The following is a 21,038-nucleotide window of genomic DNA, read 5'->3' as shown; positions in this document are numbered from 1 at the left end:
AAATTTACTAATTTAGTAAGGGAACTGATAAGCTGCACACCTGCGTCGCCCACGGAATGAGAAATTAGATCCTTCAAATGTTGGGGCGAGATCCCATCCAGGCCGGCCGCCGAACCGTTTTTGAAAGAAAATATGGCGTCAATAACGTCTTTGTCTTCGATTTGGAGGCAGGCCCGGTCAGATGTAGGTGGGGCAAACAAGTGTGGTACTGAAGGAGCTGGGGGATGTTTAGAACGTAAAGCCGAGAGGGTATCAGGAGTATCTGGCGATAGCACGTCATTTGTGAAAAGAAGACGAGCGGCACCTTTAAGATCGCCGTCGCTAATTTTACTTTCAATTAATTTAGTTCTATTGAAAGTGGATGAGGCGCATCCAGAAGGTCGAGAAATGTGTGGAATTGTATTCGAAACGCAATTGTTTTTGATTTTTTGTGTTAAAGAAATTGTCTTATCCTTTTTGGCATGAAGGGTTTTGAATGAAAAAAGGAAAAGATTATGCCAATCATCAATTTGATTATTTTCCACACATTTTATAATTAGGCCTGAAAGGTGATTAGCGACTGTGATCCTGGCGCCGCGCGGAACTCTTTTAACAACGGGCACATTATTTTTAAGTTCGCTAAGGTATGAATGGAAAGGGATGGAATTTGGTTGGTCAGAAAGGGGGGTGGTTAAAAAGGGTTGGTCTAAATTTAAAACGGCATCATTTTGGCTGATACAAAGACGGTGTTTTTTGGAAATATGAATATTGAGGCCTCTCTGCGTTTTAAAAGAGTTGTCGCATTGTACACAATTAAAATTTAGATATGGTGTGCCATCGCCTGATTGAGTTGCGGCATGCATCCACTTACCGTAACAGTATCTACAATAACTAAAGCACAAAAAACTTAAACACAAAATAACAGTATTCACTAAAAATAAAATTTATAGTTCGTAATAGACGTTGACGTCGGCCGTCAGGACGACACGACGTAGCCGTACAAGGCCGCAACGTCTGAAACAAAAAGATATGTTATTATTTGTTCAGTATTGGGCCTGCCCACACTATTGCACAGTAATCTGATGTTTTTAGATAAGATAAAAGCAGTTTCAGGCATCTAGAGCCATGTATAATTTGAAAAATAAGCCAAAAATATCACTGTGCAAAGTGACAGACAGAAGGTTGACAGCTTTTTTTTTTTTTTTTTTTTTTTTTTTTTTTTTTTTTTTTTTTTTTTTTTTTTTTTTTAAACTCTACTTTGTTCCTGTGTGTTGTGTGTGATCCTGTCTTGATTAATCTTACACGAACGGGCACGTACGGGCTAACACAATGACTAGCAATATTTGATTTACTTAAAAATGACACCATCGCAGACCCGGGCCCTGGCTCAAAAACTCTGCCCTAAACAGCAAAAGATATTTCGAATTAGAATTGGCTAACTCAAATATCTTACCGTAACTAAGATATAAAAGATAAAGCCTAGTTCATATAGAATTGGCACATAATTAGTTGTAGATTTATTTTTATTTTTTCATGGCGGGAAAAAATTAACAATTACAGTTCAATCACCAAGCTTCAAAGTATTCATGGTGAAAATATTATTTTGCTGGCTTTTTAAAGTTTTCGACCATGGAAATTGAGAAAAAGAGATTGATCTTGATCATGCACAAATACCTCACAAATTCTTATCGGTCCGGGACGAAGACAGCAAAGTCGCTTAAGATGCATAAAGCTAATGTTTATAGGGTCATAAAACGTTGCAAGGAGACTCTATCTGCCAACAGGAAGATACAAACTAATCGGAGGTCTGGTACAAGTAATAAGATTTTGGAAAAAAAGTCCTAAGGTCAGTCAAACAAAATCCAGGACTGCCTGATTACGATTTATCACGAAAATTCATAGAATGTCGTAGTACTGTAAAGATGATTCGCCTCAGAGGTGGCTATTAAGAGCTATCGAGCAATTAAACATTCAAATTGGACCGTTAAATAGAACCAACAAGCTAAAACACGAGCTCGACTACTGTGCGACCGAGTTTTGACAAAATTCGAAGGTTGCTTGTTATTGGACGACGAGACGTATGTAAAACTCGATTTTAATCAACTACTCGGTTCGAAGTTTTATATGGCCGATAGTAGAGAAAATTTTCCCGAAAAATATAAGTTCGTGAAACTTTACAAGTTCGCAAAAAATATATGATATGACAAGGAATTTGAAGTTGCGGCCTTATGACGAAAAGTTATATTAAGTACATCGTCAACAATGAAATCGGACTTTTATATTAAAGGGTGCTTAAGGAAATGAGTTTTGCCATTTATTAGAAACCGATAACAGTCCCGTGAAATTTTGCCCTGATTTAGCCAGCAGCCACTACTCAAAAAAAGTTTTGGCATGGTATACTTAAAATCAGGTTGATTACATACTCCGCGAGATTAATCCTCCGAATTGTCCCCAATTTCGATCTACCGAAAACTACTGGGCAATCATAAAAAAAATGTCCAGGATATCAATTCGTTGCGATCTACATGAGATCAACACGCCAAGAATGTTAACAAAAGTGTTGTGCAGAATATGATGGGGTCCATTACGAAAAAAGTTCGTAATTATTTACATAACAGAGATTTATTTATTTATTTATATATATTTAAAAGCTAAATACTATTTAAAATTCACCATTCATAACTTTGTTATATCGTTTGCTTAAAAAAATATAAATTTTCTAGTGCGTACCAATTCTATATGAACTATGCTTTATTAGAGTTTGTCTTGGACTAAACATTTTGGACTACTAATAGTTGGGTGGTTTTACGGTACCTAAGTAGACTGAATTAACTTTAGAAATATCTTAGTTCAATATGTTTGCTCGCTTCGTGCAAAATATTACGAGTATATCATATCACAAGTTGCAGAACTGTAACCATAAGTAAACCTACCTTTTGCCACACGATGGTATTCCCTGTGCAAGCGAGCACGGAGCAGATCCTGGTGTCCCCCTCGCCTAGCCCGCTAAAGCTGCGCTCACCGTAAACGCCCGCGCCAATGCCTTGTACTGGTACTTGCTCTACAATTGACGAGTATTTACAGAACTGTAACTGTATGTAAACCTACCTTTTGCCACATCGATGTGTTGATAGTATCCCCTGTGCAAGCGAGCAAACTATTGTATAATCTGTGGCACAGAGCTGATCCTGGTATCGCCCTCGCCCAACCCGCTGAAGGTGCACTCCCCGTCAAACGCCATTGCCTTGTACTGATATTTGGTCTAAAATGTTCCAGGAAAACTAAGAGCTAAGTATACAGGTAGTTAAAATGCATTTAGTTAGGATGACCACATCGGAAATTGACGCGGCACATACATACGTAGATTACGTAGTGTCTTTTGCGTTGCGTTCTTTTCTAGGGTTCCCTACGACCGTACCCAAAGGGTAAACGGGATCCTATTAATAAGACTCCACTGTCCGTCTGTCTGCCTGTCTGTCTGTCACCAGGCTGTATCTCATGAACCGTGAAAGCTAGACAGTTGAAATTTTCACAGATTATGTATTTCTGTTGCCGCTATAACAACAAATAAAAAAAAGCAAAATAATAAAAGCAAAGCAGAATAAAATTAATACCTATTTAAGTGGGATTCCCATATACAACAAAGGTGATTTTTTCCCGTTTTTTGCGTAATGGTAAGGAACCCTTCGTGCGCGAGTCCGACTCAAGACCAACCATGATATAGTGTTTACAGACGACACCTCACTTATTTTCAAAGTCAAAGGACGGCAGTGATGTAAACGATGCTATTAAGTAGTAAGTATCTTTTTGTGAAATTCTTAGTATTAAAGTTGATCTGTATAATAATTCAATATTATTATGGAATAATAATTAACATCAATAAATTGCTCTGATAATTGCTTGTTGCTAGGCCTGCATGAATAAAGTATATTTGAACTTTGAACTTTGCCCCACGACCGCAACGGCTTCGGCACGGCCGTGCGCGAGTTTATCGAAGAGACGGGCTGCTCCATATATCCCGCCTCTACGACGTATTGCCAATTGGGCGATCCGGGACTTTAGCACTATGCAGAGCTCGTCTTGGCCATAGATTTTTATCAAAGCTCAGCTCCACTGAACCTCGCCCTTTAAGTTTCTTGGGCCCGCAGAAAATTTTAATCATATTCGTAGCCTTCAGGCTCCCTTAGACATGACCAGTGCTTTAACCTCTGTTCTTCTGCAGTTCGACCTTCAGCCTCACAGGGCAGCACACCGCTATCGGACGCTCCGGGTCTCCGGCCTTAGGAGGCGTTCAAATATAACGTAACGCAATTGGGGGGGAGGGGGGGTCTTGTAAAACGTTACGATGCGTTACAGGGGAGGGAGGGGGGGTTGGAATAAGGCGTTACGTAACATGTTGTTTTAAATAAATATCATTATAATCATTCCTATTTCCCGGAAGGGTAGGCTGATGATGGGTACAGGAAAACGTTACGGCGCGTTACACGGGGGGGAGGGGGGGGGGGGACAAAAATCTTCGAAAATAGCGTTACGTAATATTTGAACGCCCCCTTATGTAGAGCTCGGCCATCGGCATCGCTCATAATTGGCTATAGGTTCGATTCCAAGCTCTGCAGAAAGGCACTGAGAACAAAATATGCTTTTGTGTTTACTTCATTGGTCATGGGGGGCGGCAGAGGCCCAATGGCCCGGGGCGCCAAATATTTAAATACGCCTCTGCTCTACGTCTAGGGTAAAGGCACCAGTGGTCAGCCTTTCTTGCTTATTTTTGGCTGTGATTATCAACCTTTTCTAATTTTTGACAATTTTCAAACCATTCTTACGATAATGAAAACGCGCGAGCGCGCGACCCGTTACACAATTCATATGTTTTTCAAACATCTTAAACTTATAAGAATACTATTTTTAATAACCACAAAATACGTTAATGTAAAGGTAAATAAACGTTCTCTAAATTGATACTAATATTAAAAAGGTAGGCTAAGAACTCAAATTAGTCCAATTTGTGCAAAAGGTGGGATTTTTTCGATAACGAATGTTTCCAATCTGTCGTTTCAGCCATTTTTACGTAACGAATGAACAAACATACAAACTTTCGTATTTATTAGTAATATTTGTCCTACTAATAAGTACGACAAATTAATGTGACCGAGTATTTTAATTATTTCAAATAAATGCATGATAGCATTTTGGCCTGGTGTCGAGTCCGATAGCCAATCTAGACACGCGGTAGCGTGTCCAGCCAAGTTCTAAAAAAAAGGAACTGGCGACGCAGCAACCGTGTATAACCATTTCGAGCTACTTTTGACCCCTTCATAACTTGAAACCTATTTAACTTGCACATATGAAATTTGGCACATTTATTCAAGCCCCTTAGATTGTCTAGAATACAAAATTTTATAAACGTATCTCAGACAGTTATTGATAAATTCACGTTTAAAAACCGGCATTTTTGTCACTGTCTGTCAATTATAGATCAAAAACCGAACCCTATAACTTAACCCACTTCCAGATAACCTAGAAACTTGATATTTGGTATCAAGGTAGACTATAAGAAGTATATAAAGGAAAAAATGTGAAAACTGAACATATTTGATGTTGATTGAAAAATTTTTTTATATCTTAATGATTATTTATTTGATTATTAATTTAGACTAATAAAACGAAAACTTAACCCACTTCCAGATGACCTAGAAACTTGATATTTGGCATCAAGGTACACTATTAAATGAATATAGAGGAAAAAGTGAAACCTGAAAACTATTGACAATTCGATGGAAAAAAATATATATATACTCATTAGATTAAATTAAGACTAACAGCCCAAAAACCTACCCCACTTCTAGATGACCTAGAAACTTGATATTTGGCATGAAGGTAGACTATTAGGCGTATACAAAGGTAATAAAATTGAAAAACTGAAAATTTTTGCTAATTGGCCGAGCGTTAGCGAGTGTCTTCTTTTCAGCTTGGGCAAAACTGCTTTCGTATGTCCGGATGTTCTCATCTGAAGGTCGCATTTGGGTCTAACACAAAACTGTGTTCACGTCTTTCCTGTAGACATACCCAAAAGTTACAGGCTATAAAGGTTAATTTTCTCATTTAACCTTTATCCATTTTTAATAACACAACCTCCGTGAGGCACTGACATATTAAAATATATTTAACCGGGACACTCACGGGTTATTAAAATTAGTCGTCATCCGAATCTTAACCGTGATTGTGGTTGGTCAGTGGCTCCAAGCTGGAAAACTGTGTAAGGTATGGTCAGTGTGGACGATTCCTTTAGCGAATGACGTAAGGGGTCATCCATTAATTACATCACACGTTCAGGGGAGGGAGGGGGTAAAGAATATGTGACATATTGTGACCAGGGAGAGGGGGAGAGTCACAAACTTTGTGACGTCACTTTAAATTATTTTATTTACTGTACAGTTAAATTGAACTTGGCTCCCATTCCACATTCATGTTTTTGTTGGGATAACTTTTACGTTCAGTGCCAAAGGCTCTTAGGCATGTCATTTCCTACTGCTCATTTGCTCCGTCAGTCCATTTTGATACCGCTACAGACAAATACCGCCAGGAAGTCATAAGTGTAGTCTTGTCGGATTAATTACATAGGGAAGATAGTGTTGACTGTTGAGTTCTACTTGGTACTACTATACCTCTACTGGCTCTACTCAACACTATCTCTCAAATTTGGACTATTCATTTGATTGCGCGAAGTAGCGTAAGTACGTACGAAACATAAACACACAATTTGTCTTTTGTTTTTGTGCTATTTTTGTAATGATAATAATAAACTAGACCTTTATATTCTTTTGCCGGACATTTTTTAGGAGGAGGAAAAGGAAAAAAAATTGCCTGAAAATGAAATAATACAAATATTACTTACAATACCTAAAAAAAAACAGTCATGTGATATATCATCTTTATAGTTTCGCCATGTCCGTCTGTCTGTCTGTCCGACGCTTTGCTCCGTGATTGTTAGTGATAGAAAGCTGCAATATGGCATGGATATAATATTGCAATTTAATGTTTTTCGCTGTGGATTATTATGACCAGACATGCAGTCTCTGATTGAAAGGAGGTTCTAAGGACAAAATTATGGCCATATACGTCTATGTCGTCTACTACTTTAATTAAGTATGTACTGATTATGCAAATTTGCCTTGTCTTTTTGGTTTCCTTCATCCCTTCATCTCATGCCAGCAACATCATCATCTTTTTTTTCATTTCATCCCTTTGTTATCAACCTTCTATACTAATAGCTCCAGTTTAGCCTATTGTGACGAAAGGGGAACCCTACACTGAGCATGGCCCGACATGCTCTTGGCCGGTTCATTTATTATAATTTATTGGTGTGCACAGCGTTGACAGTGTTCTGCCATATCATGTATTAACGCAAAATTGCCTCTTATCTTTAATTATATAAGAGCAGCATATTGTATATATATTTAACATTATAGAGTCATATAGTATCATATAGTAGGTATTACAATCAAGACAATCATAAGCGCAATATAGGCATTTACTATGCAAATTGAATATTAAATGATCTTTATCGTATCTTTAATTATATACGAGCAGCGTATTATATATCATTATAGTTTCGACTTATATGAAGAACCTGCTTTTAATTTCAGGTTCAAAATGTGGGCGTGTGACCCGGCGTTGACGACACCAATTCTAGAGAGCTACAGTGCAGCAGGGCCGCTATTCGTTCAAGCTCTACAGGGGTTCTTAGCGGCACAGTGCGCCCTGGCCGGCGATCACTTGTGGCCTGATGACGCTACTGACACTGTTCTTCAAGGTATGTTAACTAGACACCGGATTGATAGCAAGTGAAGATATTACTGTAAGTGCCAGTGTTCTCACTAACACCTGGCTGGTAATCGTTTGTGACCCGATGAACTTGCTCTTTAAGGGATATGAAGCATCCAGGAGTGCTTAGAGGGTCGCTTTTCGTTCGTGCTCCACAGAGGTTCTTAGCAGCACAGTGCGCCCTGGCCGGCGATCACTTGTGGCCTGATGACACTAATGACGCTGTACTTCAAGGTATGTGAGCTCGACACTGGATTGATAGCAAGTGGAGAGATTACTGTTAGTGCGTGAGGGTTTAGTATAGTTTAGTAGAGGGTTTTCACTGACACCTGGCTGGTGATCGTACATCGTTTGTGCTTCAACTGATTTTAACGCTCCCACAGCACGCTCAGTACGAGCGTCCACTTAGTTTGCACATTTGTCCGGACCCACATATTGTTCGCTTAATAATTAGCATACTTCATTTGCAAGTGATTATTTACCGACTGAAATTCTCGCATTCATTTACCTACCTACTTACTTTCGGTGAAAACAGATAATTTTATTTATCCTATGATGTTTCTAGATCCCAATTATGACTTCATCGTGGTGGGGGCAGGGTCGGCCGGTGCCGTTTTGGCGAACCGTCTGACGGAAGTTACTGACTGGAAGGTTCTGCTCGTGGAGGCGGGCGGTAACCCCTCGCTAGGAACTATGGTAAGATATACAGACTTCACCGTGGCGGGACATGGTCAACTTGTGCCGTGTGACAGAAGTGGGGGACTGGAAGGCTCTGCTCGTAAAGACTGACGGCAATTCCTCCTTAGAAATTATCCTCTTATCCGCCTTTAGCTACATATAAGAATTATCAGCCTTTATAGCCTTTGTAGTCGTGCGTAGCCCTTATGCCATAAGACGTAACATGACAATACATTTAAGTTCTTTCTTGGATCTCTGATATATATTAATATCCAGAAAAGTAAAAGCAGTAATGGTAAAATTGCACTTGTTAAATCACTACATTGTGATATCTGCAACAACCCTAAAATACTATAACTTGTTTTTTTTTGCTATTTCAAGGTACCCCAAGCATTTGTTACCAACATTGGTGGTCCCGATGACTGGGGCTACCGGCCGGTCCCTCAAGAAGGGGCCTGTCGGTCCTACGCCACGAAGAGCTGCGCCTGGCCGCGAGGCAAGACCCTCGGCGGCTGCAGCGCCATCAACGGCATGCACTACGTCAGAGGCAACAAACTCGACTATGATGAATGGGCCGCCGCCGGCAACCACGGCTGGAGCTATGATGATGTCCTACCGTACTTTAAGAAAAGTGAAAACTTCACGGGAACCTTAAACGAAGACACAATCCCGTACCATAGTACTGGTGGATACCTAAGCGTAGAGGACACTAAACATATTCATGACATTGAAAAAATCATTATCAAAGCTGCTACGGAAATCGGCATGGAATCGCTGTACGATATAAATGGCAGTAGCCAAATGGGCATCACCAGAGCTTTCAGCACAACCAAAAATGGAGTCAGACACAGCACAGCATCCGCTTTTCTAAGCCCAATAAAACAACGCACGAATCTATATGTCATCAAAAATACGATGGCAAAGAAAATTTTGTTTAAACCGAACACCCGTGACGTGAAAAGTGTAGTTTTGAATAAGAATGGCAAAGAATTTGTTGTGAAAGCTAAAAAAGAGATAATAATATCAGCTGGTGCTATCAATTCACCCCAGTTGCTAATGTTGTCTGGAATAGGACCTCGAAAACATTTAGAAGACTTAAATATAGACGTTAAAGTTGATTTACCTGTAGGGGAAAACTTACAAGATCACTTATATGTCCCTACCTACTTCACACTGCCCGGCGATAAAGATACGCTTGGACTGGTTCAAATTGCGGGAGCGTTCGCGGAATATATAACACATAACACAGGAATATTGTCGGACACAAGCCCCCATAAAGTGATTTGTTTCTACAATACAACGGATCCCAAAGCGAGCACTCCAGATGTAGAGTTTCATCAGGTATTTGTGCCTCCGAACTCTTATAATTTTGTAGACATTTTTAGTGTACATGGAATGAATGAAAACTTAATAAAAAAGTTTCGCGAATTAAATGAGAACAATCATTTACTTATAATGGCCTTAGTTTTGCTGAGACCAAAGTCTAAAGGACGTATTATCCTTAAGAGCACCGATCATAATGACCATCCATTGATTTATGCCAACTACTTGCAAGAACAAGACGACGTCCTCACAGTGATAAGGGGTTTCAAACAATACGCCTTAAAGTTTGAAGAAACAGATGCATTTAAGCAGATTGGTTTAAAACAACAATGGATAGAAATAGAAGCATGCAAAATGTTCGAGACAGATTCAGACGACTTTTTAGAATGTGTTGCAAGAGAAACTACATTTTCCCTTTATCATCCTGTTGGAACTGTAAAAATGGGGCCAGATGGAGATAGCAGTGCAGTACTCGATCCGGAATTAAAAGTTAAAAATGTGAAAGGTCTAAGAGTGGTGGATGCCAGTATCATGCCAGATATCACGCGAGGAAATACAAACGCTCCAACAATCATGATTGCCGAGAAAGCAGCCGACATGATAAAAGCATTCTGGTCTAAAGGGCATACGGAACTATAAACTAAAAAGAACAAATACGACAAATACCTCTGGTGAACGATATGGTGAAATATGGTTGATGGTATATGTAGACAATTATTTATCATTTTTGATATCAAAAGAAATTTAATATATATTTTTACATATGGTGCTAATTTACCGCCCTAGTGCGGTAACTAAAACTATACGTGCGTACGAGTACGTCGAAAATTTAAAGGGCCATATGTACTGTAAAACGTTGTACTAACACGTGCGAAAAGGTAATTCGCAACTCGTGTCGATTTAAACATTAAATTATGGCCACTCGTTGCGAATTTCCTATTGTTTGCACTTGTATTGTAATGTACATAGAATAATTAATACACCATTAAAAAAACAATTAAACAAATACTTTATTTACATAAACTCTACTTTGTTCACAGTCCTGTCTTGATTAATCTTACACGAACGGGCACGTACGGGCTAACACAATGACTAGCAATGATTTACTTAAAAATGGCACCATTGACGACCCGGGCGCTGGCTCAAAAACTCTGCCCCAAACAGCAAAGGAATATAATTCTTTCTCAGTGTTAACTAAGGTATACGTGAAAACCGTGGTCACATCACCCTGTACTTCAGTATACGTGTATTCGCTGGGTTCTAAAGGCATGATAGACACATCTAGGGAAATGGGGAAAAAAGACGAATCGTGGGCATCCAATAGATTATCAAGTGCTGGTGTAGGCACTGTGGCTACAATAATCAGCTCTTCAAAAATTGATGTAGAATTTTCAACGTATGTTGGGAACCTGTAAAGAGCCAAAAACGCTAAATGTAAAACCAGAAATGAAAGTCAGACCACAGAATAAGTAATAGTACTGTCAGACTCAAGGTGTTCCTCAAACCAATATTGCAAATAGAAGAAATAAGATATTTGAAAACATAACATTCCGTTCCATGGTGTGTGTTCAGTAGTGATATTTTATAGGTTTTTTTTTCTTTTTTTAGTCCTAGAGATCATGATAAGTTAGTGATTACAATAGACGATTACTGGTTGTTTAGAATGACATCATTATTTGCAAAATTCTTCAGTGCATTTTGACACACACACACACACACACACACATACAACAACTACATACTTCAACTATGGTCCACATGTTCAACACATGCGAAACTGTTACCTCTTCACGCTTAATCCACTGAACCGATTTAGTTGAAATTTGGTGTATAGATAGTGGTATAGAGATAGTCCCGGGGAAGGACAGGGTAGTTTTTATCACAGAAGTCATCCTTTAAGGGAGTGAAAAGGGGGTGGGTGGAAGTTTGTATGGGGAATCGATAAAAAATAAGCTACCCAAATTACTAACTCCACGCAGACGAAGTCGCAAGCAAAAGCTAATTCAAATAAATAAATAAAATATCTTACCCAAACTAAGATATAAAAGATTAATTATAGAGTTCGTCTTGTACCAAACATTTTGGACTACTAATAGTTGGGTGGTTCTAACTAACTTTAGAAATATCTTAGTTTGTATGTTTGCTCGCTTCGTGCAAAATATTACGAGTATATCATATCACAAGTTGCAGAACTGTAACCGTAAGTAAACCTACCTTTTGCCACACGATGGTGTCCCCTGTGCAAGCGAGCACGGAGCAGATCCTGGTGTCCCCCTCGCCTAGCCCGCTAAAGCTGCGCTCACCGTAAACGCCCGCGCCAATGCCTTACTTGTACTGGTACTTGCTCTACAATATGACGAGTATATCACGTTACAGAACTGTAACTGTAAGTAAACCTACCTTTTGCCACACGTGTCGATGGTGTCCCCTGTGCAAGCGAGCACGGAGCAGATCCTGGTGTCGCCCTCGCCTAGCCCGCTGAAGCTGCGCTCCCCGTCAAACGCCAATGCCTTGTACTGGTACTTGCTCTAAAATGTTCCAGGAAAATTGAGAGCTAAGTATACAGGTAATTAAAATGCATTTAGTTAGCATGACCACATCGGTAATTGACGCGATATACATACATAATTACATTGCGTTCCTTTTTTTATAATTTTTCAACACACTTGTTGGTAATATGCAAGTTATTGAACCGCTTTTAGGCTCATAATCATTATATTATAGAACTTGTTAGGTAATTAATGATAATCTGACTGACAGAGCCCGTTATCGGTTTTAGTTCATAACAAGTACTGGTTTCATTACCACGTCTTCTCATCTTGCCGTTTTACGGATCAATTATTTGAAAACAGACTCACTAAATTAGTAATGTTTTTTTTTCTAATGGACGTTTGGAGCATATGTAAAAAGGACAACAAAGGAGCAAAAAATAAATAATAATAATGCAAACAATACAAAAAACGTATATATGGATTCTCAATCAGTCTAACGTTACATTGCAGTCTAATTCTTAATTAGGTAGATATAGAAATAGAGTATAAGGTGTGTACTTTAAGTAGAGCATATTATATATTCCTTAAAGGCGGTTAATCTTTAACTCTATCGGTTCCATATATCACATCTTCAATCTTGAGATACTTTCGTACATCCTCATCGGTCACTTCAGTACTATGATCCACATCCTTCACATAAACTCTCCCCCAGATCCCAAACGACATCAATTCATTCTGAGGTGTATTTATTTTATACGTAATCTTTTCCCGCCCAGTTGTCTTGTCTGGTTGAATCTCGTTCTCATCCTCTGTTGAGTCTAAGTACGTAAAGTTTAAAGGGCTTAAAGGAAACTTGTTGATTCTAAAAGACGATGGGAAATACACGTCGTTATTGCATTGAAGTGTCTTGTTGTATTGCTTGCGTATCGTCGACATATCTATTTGTAGTTCTGTTACTTCAACATCTGTTTCATTTTTGTTGAATCTGCAAAAGAAGTTGGGATAGATGATCGTCAGTTGCAAACTAAATTTCGGTGGCTAAAGACATTAATATAAGTCTAATTCCTCCATTTTTCTTTTCTATGAAACTAGATTATTTGTATGGGAGCATTTTCAATGTGACCACGTACAGAGGAAATAAACTAACGAAGTCGATCAATAAATCATAGCAATGGTTTTGACAGCTGAAGTAGGTGGGTTTTAACGCATCCGTACACTAACTGTGTGAGAACAGAATTGCCAAGCGTTTGACTAAACGTAAGAAATAAATTAATAGGCACAGAATGTCTCCTGGAGGTTTAGTTATGAAGGCCTAGACCTCACTATCTAACAAGCATGATTATTTAGAAATACGAAATTTTTGTTAGTCATTAAATTGATATGGTTCTTGTAACACTCGGTATTGTAACACGACTGAAATCCCCACTCACCTGTAGGCACATGTTTTGGGGTCATCATCCCGGCATGCCACTAGAAGACAGCCGGCCACGCCGATCTGCCGACGAGAGTACGTGTTGCTGCCGTCATGCACGAACACGCGGTACTTGTGGCTCTGACAACACAAAAAAATAATTTAGATTTAGATAATTTAAGTTAACTAACTAAAAAACTTAAAAATAATTTAAAAGAGAATTAAAATGTTAGTGGCAGAATTGATAAAATAAAGTTATTTGCGAACATTTAAAAATGATCAATTAAAAGCGGGTTTTTTTTTTTTGCAAATAAAAAGCCAACCTACTATGAAGTATAAGCAATGAACTTACCATACCATTATTCGTGCATAATACGTTAGTCAATTGCTCTTAAGTCTTAAGTGTTAGTTACGATCTTCATGCATATTTATATCACTTAAATGCACATGCGAACTACCTAAATATAATAACGCGAAAAAATATCTGAAAGTGGCTACTACTTTTGTCAACGTCGATTTAAATGACTTCCGCGGCGGTCAAAATAAAGAGCAAACAATGTAAACAGATGCCTCGTATCTTCAATCTTTGCTGGCGTTATATAATGCCTACGATATCTATCATGCAGTACTTATTCAAAAGAATAATCCAAACTGCGTGCTGCAGCCATGCGAGTCCAAACTTATAAACTACTAATGGGGTTGGCAACTGTCAAAGGTTTGCAGAGATGGCGCCATCATAGCTTGCCCCGTTTTCTATGAGATTTGGCTTAAAGAGCTGGCATCCAGGACATTTAAAAAACAAAAAATTGACACAATTCTAGGGTTTGACAGGGCAAGCTATGCTGGCGCCATCTGCTAATTATTTCGACCGGCCAACTCCATTGTAAAGTGTTATTTTAAAGAGAACGTATAAAAACATATCGGGTTATGCACAGAAGCAATAAATAACAATAAATAAAAGTTTTTTAGAAAATGCTCCTCGACACCAAAACGTTCGTAGGTAAGTAGTTAGTATAAGATAAAAAAATGTGACGTTTCCAACCAAAAGGTACCACATTGTCGCTAGTCGATAAGGTTGATTTCGAATTGAAGGTATATGGAAATAGCGCCTTATTGACAACCGACAATAAGTACCCTTTTGGTTGAAAATGGCACAAATGGTCTCAAATAGTTGGAAGCGTCTACAAGATTACTTTAGGTGCGAGCTTATATAGACGCTGCAGAGGGGCGTACATTTAAAAAACCATTATCGCTAACCGTGTTCGCCGCAGTCAGAAATGAACTTACCCCGTCACCAGCCCTCGGAGTCAGCCTGACCCTGAACGTGCAACTGACGTCCTTGTCCACCAGCGTGAACTCCTGGAAGCCGGAGACCAGCAGGCGGCTGGTGTGGTCGGGCAGCGACGGGTCGGTGATCAGCACCAGACTGTCGTGGTCGGTCGGGGGGTCGTAGATCGGGCCGGGGAAGGTCATTCCGGTGACCTGCGAGAATTATTCACCACCTTATACTTAAAACTAACATTATCACGTCTGCCTTAGCATTGTCAAACTGACATATTTGCTAACGTCTGCGTAACTTACTTTCTGTACATCTCGCTCGGCTCGCTCGCACTATTTATGCAAGTACGAGCGAGCTGCGAGATGCATGCAGAGAAAGTAAGCTGCGCACACGCTAGCGAATATGTCAGTGTGGTGGTAACCGTACTTAAATTGTATCTCTTTCTAACGAACAAATTTCAAACTCCAAAAATCCAATCAATGTCTTCTAAGCGTAGTTTCTTGGAGAGCCATAACTAAATTACATGAATGTGAAACTTGTGTACGTACTTATTGCTAAAAACTCCAACAGAAGTAACTGACTGTTAACCGTTCCAGGTCTCGGTCACACTTAAAACTTGTGAAATATTTAACTTGCATTTTTTAATTTAAACAAAATAATGTGACCAAACTGATCACATACTTCGACCTATGAAGGCACTGGCCCTAAAACATTTATGTTCCTTCGAGCCGAATATGAACTAGCGACCTAGGGATCTACACACAGTCCACTAAGGTACCTAGTTACTTATTACCTAAACACACTGACACTTACATTACCGGGAACCTTGGGCACCCTCGAGACTAGAAGACGAGTAGTAGGAAGTCCAGGCATGACGCTGGCTAAGGCTCCCGCTTTTCCAGAATAGATACCCGATCCTATAATAATATTGTAAGTATTTGATTTATTCACAATAACTTAAAGTTAATAATGAGAACATAAAAATACCAACAGATAATGATACTTCAAAAAAACATTATAAGTAATAGATAGTACTAGATATAAACTATAATTATTACACAATACAGGATTTACAATCAAGCAATAGTTCCTGTCTTGCTCTAGGAAAGGCCTAAACCTGATTTCATAAAGGCTATATCTACCTATAATGAGCGATTCCAATGCAATATTTTTCTGTGTCTGTGTATATGTCTAATTGTCTATTTTTTAACTTTGAACAGATTTCTTTCTACCCGTATACGCGTTACCTCTTAATTGAAAATGGCACAAATAAAATTACCAGCACTTCCAACTCGCACGTTGTTCGCTCCAGCTCCGAGGAAGTTCACATTTTGGGCGTAAGCGTAAGCTTCTTGGATCTGCACCGCTGTAAACATTAATTTATTTTTCAACAACTGCTACAGTAACAGTTAAAATTATTCAATTTATAGTTTACTTTAACGACCAACTCTTTAGACAGTTTAGATATCAAACGAATTTCAGCCATGTGGCAATACAGATAGATCAAGTTGTTTCGCTTTTGTCAGTGTTCCGTTTTGGTTTTGTTACTTATACTAAAACTGGGATCCCCACACTACGTCCACCACGGGCCGAATCCTGCCCGCAAACATTAGGCCCGTGGAAAGGAAGCATAAACAATCCAGTTTGCGTAAATGGACCGAGTGGATGGAATGGGTCGTCGACCGTGGTCTTCGAATCAAAAACTATTGGGACCTCTGTACCTAGCTAGCTCTTTGCACTTTTAAGCAAAAAGCAACTCACCAGTCAAATACGGCAACTCCGAGAACCACATAGTGGAGAACAGAACGTCGGTGATCTTGTTCTTCTCGACCACCTGGATGGAGGGCACCTGGAACATCAGGTCGAAGCAGATGTAGTGGCCAAAGGTCACACCGAAGTCGGTGCTGAAGAGACCCAGGTCCGGGCGAAGAGCTGGGGTGCGGGTGAACTCACCGAAGAGGTTTATCTTGCGGTACCTGTGGTAAAACGTTTGCTCACTTTAGATCATTCTGGAATTGAAATAAAGTACAAAAAAGCAAATTTGACAGCTGAAGTATAGTTGCTGTACGGCCCCGTGTGTTTTGCAGTAACTAGATTGTCAAATGCTCATCATTTTTTTTTTCATAATTTAAGAGCATGGCTCTTGTCGGTGGAGTATGCGCCAGTTTTCTCGGTCCTCGGCCAGGTTCTTTAGGTCCCTGTAAGACACGACATTTGCTTTCGCTTTCAGTTGTTGTGTGTAGCTTGCTCGTGGTTTTCCGCGGCCTCTTCTCGCTTCTATCTTGCCTTCTAATATAGTGTTAAAGAAAGTGTCGTGTCTTATCAAGTGACCTATCATTCTGCCTCGTCTATTTTCTATGGTTCTCAGCAGGTTTCTCTTCTCTCCCACAATTCGAAGCACTTCCTCGTTCGTTTTTTTCTCCGTCCAACTTATTCTCTCCATTCTTCTCCACAACCACATCTCAAAAGCCTCTAATCGCTTCCTATCTTTCTGCCGCATTGTCCACGTCTCACACCCATACAAAGCGATGCTCCAGATGTATATCTTAATTAGGCGTTTTTTTGTACTCTTAGAGATCCTAGCCTTAAGCAAATGTTTTTTGGCGTTGAAAGCTGTTTTCGCCATTGCTATCCTTGATACTATTTCCCCTGTACATCTGGAGTCTTGTGTAATTAAGCTGCCTAAATATCTAAATTTGTTTACATGTTCTATGTGTGTCCCTCTGATGTCAATTTGTTCCTTAACCGGGTGAGATTTTGAAGCAATAAGTGTTTTAGTTTTATTAGTGTTAATTTTGAGTCCAAATTGTGTAAAGATTAAATCCATCTGTTCCATTACTCTTTTTAATTCAGTTGAACTAGCAGTTGTCAAATGCTAACGTTCGATAATTCGGTTACCACAAAATGGTGTTTGACTTTTCTACAATCAACAACTGTGATAAATTTTAAAGCGTGGAATTAATTTAGTAACTTTTAAGTAATTATTAGAGTTTCGTACCAAACCAAAAATGAACCCTTACGGTGCGACTCTGTTCATCTGTATGTCAAATCGCTAAATATCATCGGGGTCTTACGCTATCGATTTGAAATTTGGAATAGTTATAAACAAGGCTAACCCAAACGCATTGATTTTTTAACATAGTGACATTCACTAATCAGGTGACTGACCAAAGAGCCTCCTGCTAAATCGATCTACTGCTACCCAAGTCTAGAACATTTCTGCTATAATCGCTTTATTTGATGTTTTGATCTATCTTTCTATATATCTAACTAGTAATCCAGCACTTCAATTCACTCACCTGTCGATAACAGCGCCAGTTCTATCAAAAATAACATTGGTATTAAAGAGATACTCTTTCTTCTCCGGGCAGTACTCCTCCGAGTCTTCCGCGATGCTGGTGCAGTCCATTACCTCCTGCACATTGATGAGAACGTAGATTTGGTGTTGTCTGGCTGCTGCCGATATGGTGACCATAATCTGGAAAGCAAAAGAAAGCGGAATGCAACGAATAGAGGCCGCAACGCAGACTCTTACGTCACAGCAACAGGGAAGGGGGAATCATGCCAAGTGCGACAGTACGTATTAAAGACCTACCTTTTTCCTATGAAAAAGTGTGATAAAGAGGGAGGGGGGTCTAAAAAATCGAAATTTTGTGTGATGTAATTAATGAACGACCCTAGAAATAGAAGATTTGAATTCATACTATAACGGACACTAAGTGGGCGGGTGGTAAATTATTATTTTTATCCCTTCAAGGCAAGAATTTACCTCATCATAACTTGTAGGTTGCAGAGCCGGTATAGACTCTTGCTTCAGCAGGCCATAAATGGGCACATCCACCCGGCGGTCGCCTCTGGTTAGTGTCATCTCTGGAAACACTATGATGTCCGCATTCTGGAAAAACGATGTTATCAAATTATAATTACTAACCCATCAAGTTTTAAAGAAGTTGAGTTTTAAAATATACCTATACATATAGGCCAAATAAAAAGTGTATTAACTTATTAGCAAAAAAAATACAAAGTTCTAAACACAGACACAACCAAATTGAGCCAATACGAAACTTTACTACGAGTATTCTGAGCAGGTTATGGGTGACGTCTGCCGAAACTCCATTTGTATATCAATAGGTATTTAAGTGTTGACACCCTGACAATATAGGAATGTGGGTATGCTATTTTAGATTTTCTTTGTCGGCCGTCAACGTACAAATCTGCAACGTGCAAATCGTATATGCATGCGTGCAATCGTATGTGATATGATATACTTATATGAACTTACTGTAATCATTTAAACATGTAAATAATAAATTTTAAATAATAATTGTACCTACCTGACATAATTATCTTATACCTAATATTATATTCATACTGATGTGTTTTGCTATGTAATTTAGATGTAAATAGTTGTATATATGAAATACTGTATTTGACATGTAAAACTATGTCTTATAAAGGAATAAATGAATGCATCTGGCCAGGGTCTGGGGCGGAGCTCAACTGAGACTGTTCTTCGGGGCGTCAACAGAGAGCTCTGGGGTTTTCAGTCGTACTCCACCACGGAACTGCCAACCTCTGCTGTAAAGAGCCTGATATTCTTGCCTCACCCTCGAGGTTCTGATTGTGACCGACGAATTTCCAACCAACGTAGCTGCAATCCTCGATGATCCGGCTTTGAATGTTCGTTAACGTATGATAAAGGTTTCATATTATTGTCGCCTCACCTGGTCTGCCGCCTGTGCGATGAGCTGCACGTATCTGGCGAGGTTCTGGGTGACGTCGGCGGAGACCTCGAATTCCACCACGGCTCCGACGTAGCTGTCATCCTCTGGTGTGGATCTCTGCAGCAACAACAACAACAATATAGTATTAAGGTCGTCGTGATTAAAGTCGTCCTTTTTTATAACTTAACACATAATAGGTACCTACCTACTATTCGCTAAATTTCGCTACATCAACCATGGTAGTGTTCAGTAAGGTAATCGATTAGTACCATTTTTTTTAAATATTTATTCCAAAAATTACTACTGGGATTTTTTCTCCCACGTTTTACCACTGGTAAGTGCTGGGAAAAAAAATCCCAGTTGTTACCACTGGTAAAAGGTGGGATATTTTTTTCCCAGTAATTACCACCAAAATTATGTTAGAGTTCAATACTAATAAAAACAGAATAGATACAGGATGCTTTTTATAGTCACCTGCAATAATTTACCGGTGAATATGTCACACTGAACTACTGGGAAAAATAATCCTCAGTAGTTACCACCAACTCAGTTTGGTGGTAACCAAAGAGTATAATAATATAGTAAGTAGTAACTACTGGGTTTTTTTTCCCACCTACCAGTGGTAAAAGTTGGGAAAAAATCCCACTGGTAACAACTTGGTGGTAACTAATGGGAATAACCCGACTGAATGCCTACTTCACCTCTATCACTGTATAATTTTATTGTTTACATTCAGTGACTTCTTTTTTTAAATTGTGAAGCATTCACCCTGAATTCAGGCGTTAAGTATAATTTTAAGAAATAGGTACACTCTTCTTTAGGAAATGTAAAAGCTATAGGTAGTTTCTAATATATAATAAAATTAAATAAAAAATAATAATATTACTGTGTGGGTGGATAAATTAATAACTTCAATAAAATCATTTTGAAAGATTATATTTTTTTTAAATTAAGTCTTGTTGAGTAGATTTATTAAGTTTGGAACCTAATCTAATTATGGGTCCGTTAATTGTGCAGACGTATACATCAATATACCGAATATAAACATGTATATTTATTTACTGCTTGGGATTGGGAATAATAATTAGCCTAAACCAAAATAACTACCTGATCGGACGATGACACCGCTAAACAAAGAAAACACACTGAGGAAATAAATATTCCACACCACATCTTGAAATAACTACTTTATAGAAGAATTTACATTATTATTTATACCATATTCACGAGCAAAACTAATGGAAAACGACCACTCAGATCCACAAACAAAGACTCACTGAGAAACAACAGCTGATATTTCACGTTGTCTGTCTCCCTATTCAGAACTG

At 38.9% G+C, this 21,038-nt stretch overlaps 3 protein-coding genes across 9 annotated transcripts in view; 2 read left to right on the top strand and 1 right to left on the bottom strand.

Annotated features, from left to right (window-relative positions):
- LOC134750242 (flotillin-2) overlaps positions 1-21,038 on the top strand; it is a 470,025-nt gene that overhangs the window by 350,667 nt on the left and 98,320 nt on the right. The gene's annotated exons all lie outside the window — the stretch shown is intronic.
- LOC134750198 (glucose dehydrogenase [FAD, quinone]-like) lies at positions 7,599-10,462 on the top strand. The gene is made up of 3 exons (XM_063685329.1): positions 7,599-7,792; positions 8,369-8,499; positions 8,863-10,462. The coding sequence occupies exons 1-3, from the start codon at positions 7,633-7,635 to the stop codon at positions 10,441-10,443; spliced, it is 1,872 nt and encodes a 623-aa protein (XP_063541399.1). The 5' UTR covers positions 7,599-7,632; the 3' UTR covers positions 10,444-10,462.
- LOC134750240 (vanin-like protein 1) overlaps positions 10,851-21,038 on the bottom strand; it is a 37,095-nt gene continuing 26,907 nt past the window's right edge. Inside the window, exons 1-10 of one of the 3 annotated variants that reach the window (XM_063685389.1) lie at positions 20,818-20,967; positions 19,711-19,827; positions 18,756-18,881; positions 18,286-18,464; positions 16,748-16,962; positions 16,266-16,352; positions 15,800-15,903; positions 14,995-15,189; positions 12,205-12,332; positions 10,851-11,213 (exon numbers count right to left, since the gene is read on the bottom strand). In XM_063685389.1, the coding sequence (XP_063541459.1) occupies positions 10,862-11,213; positions 12,205-12,332; positions 14,995-15,189; positions 15,800-15,903; positions 16,266-16,352; positions 16,748-16,962; positions 18,286-18,464; positions 18,756-18,881; positions 19,711-19,827; positions 20,818-20,883 (1,569 nt within the window). In that variant the 5' untranslated portion in view covers positions 20,884-20,967 and the 3' untranslated portion in view covers positions 10,851-10,861. Of the gene's footprint in view, positions 11,214-12,204; positions 12,333-12,749; positions 13,282-13,726; positions 13,849-14,994; positions 15,190-15,799; positions 15,904-16,265; positions 16,353-16,747; positions 16,963-18,285; positions 18,465-18,755; positions 18,882-19,710; positions 19,828-20,817; positions 20,968-21,038 lie in introns of those variants that run through there. The other 2 variants (XM_063685387.1, XM_063685388.1) reach the window with 2 other exon arrangements.

The sequence above is a fragment of the Cydia strobilella genome, chromosome 19 (assembly GCF_947568885.1).
Source record: "Cydia strobilella chromosome 19, ilCydStro3.1, whole genome shotgun sequence".
NCBI lineage: Eukaryota > Metazoa > Arthropoda > Insecta > Lepidoptera > Tortricidae > Cydia > Cydia strobilella.
Note: the sequence above shows the minus strand (reverse complement) of the source record. Positions and strands in the feature narration are given on the sequence as shown.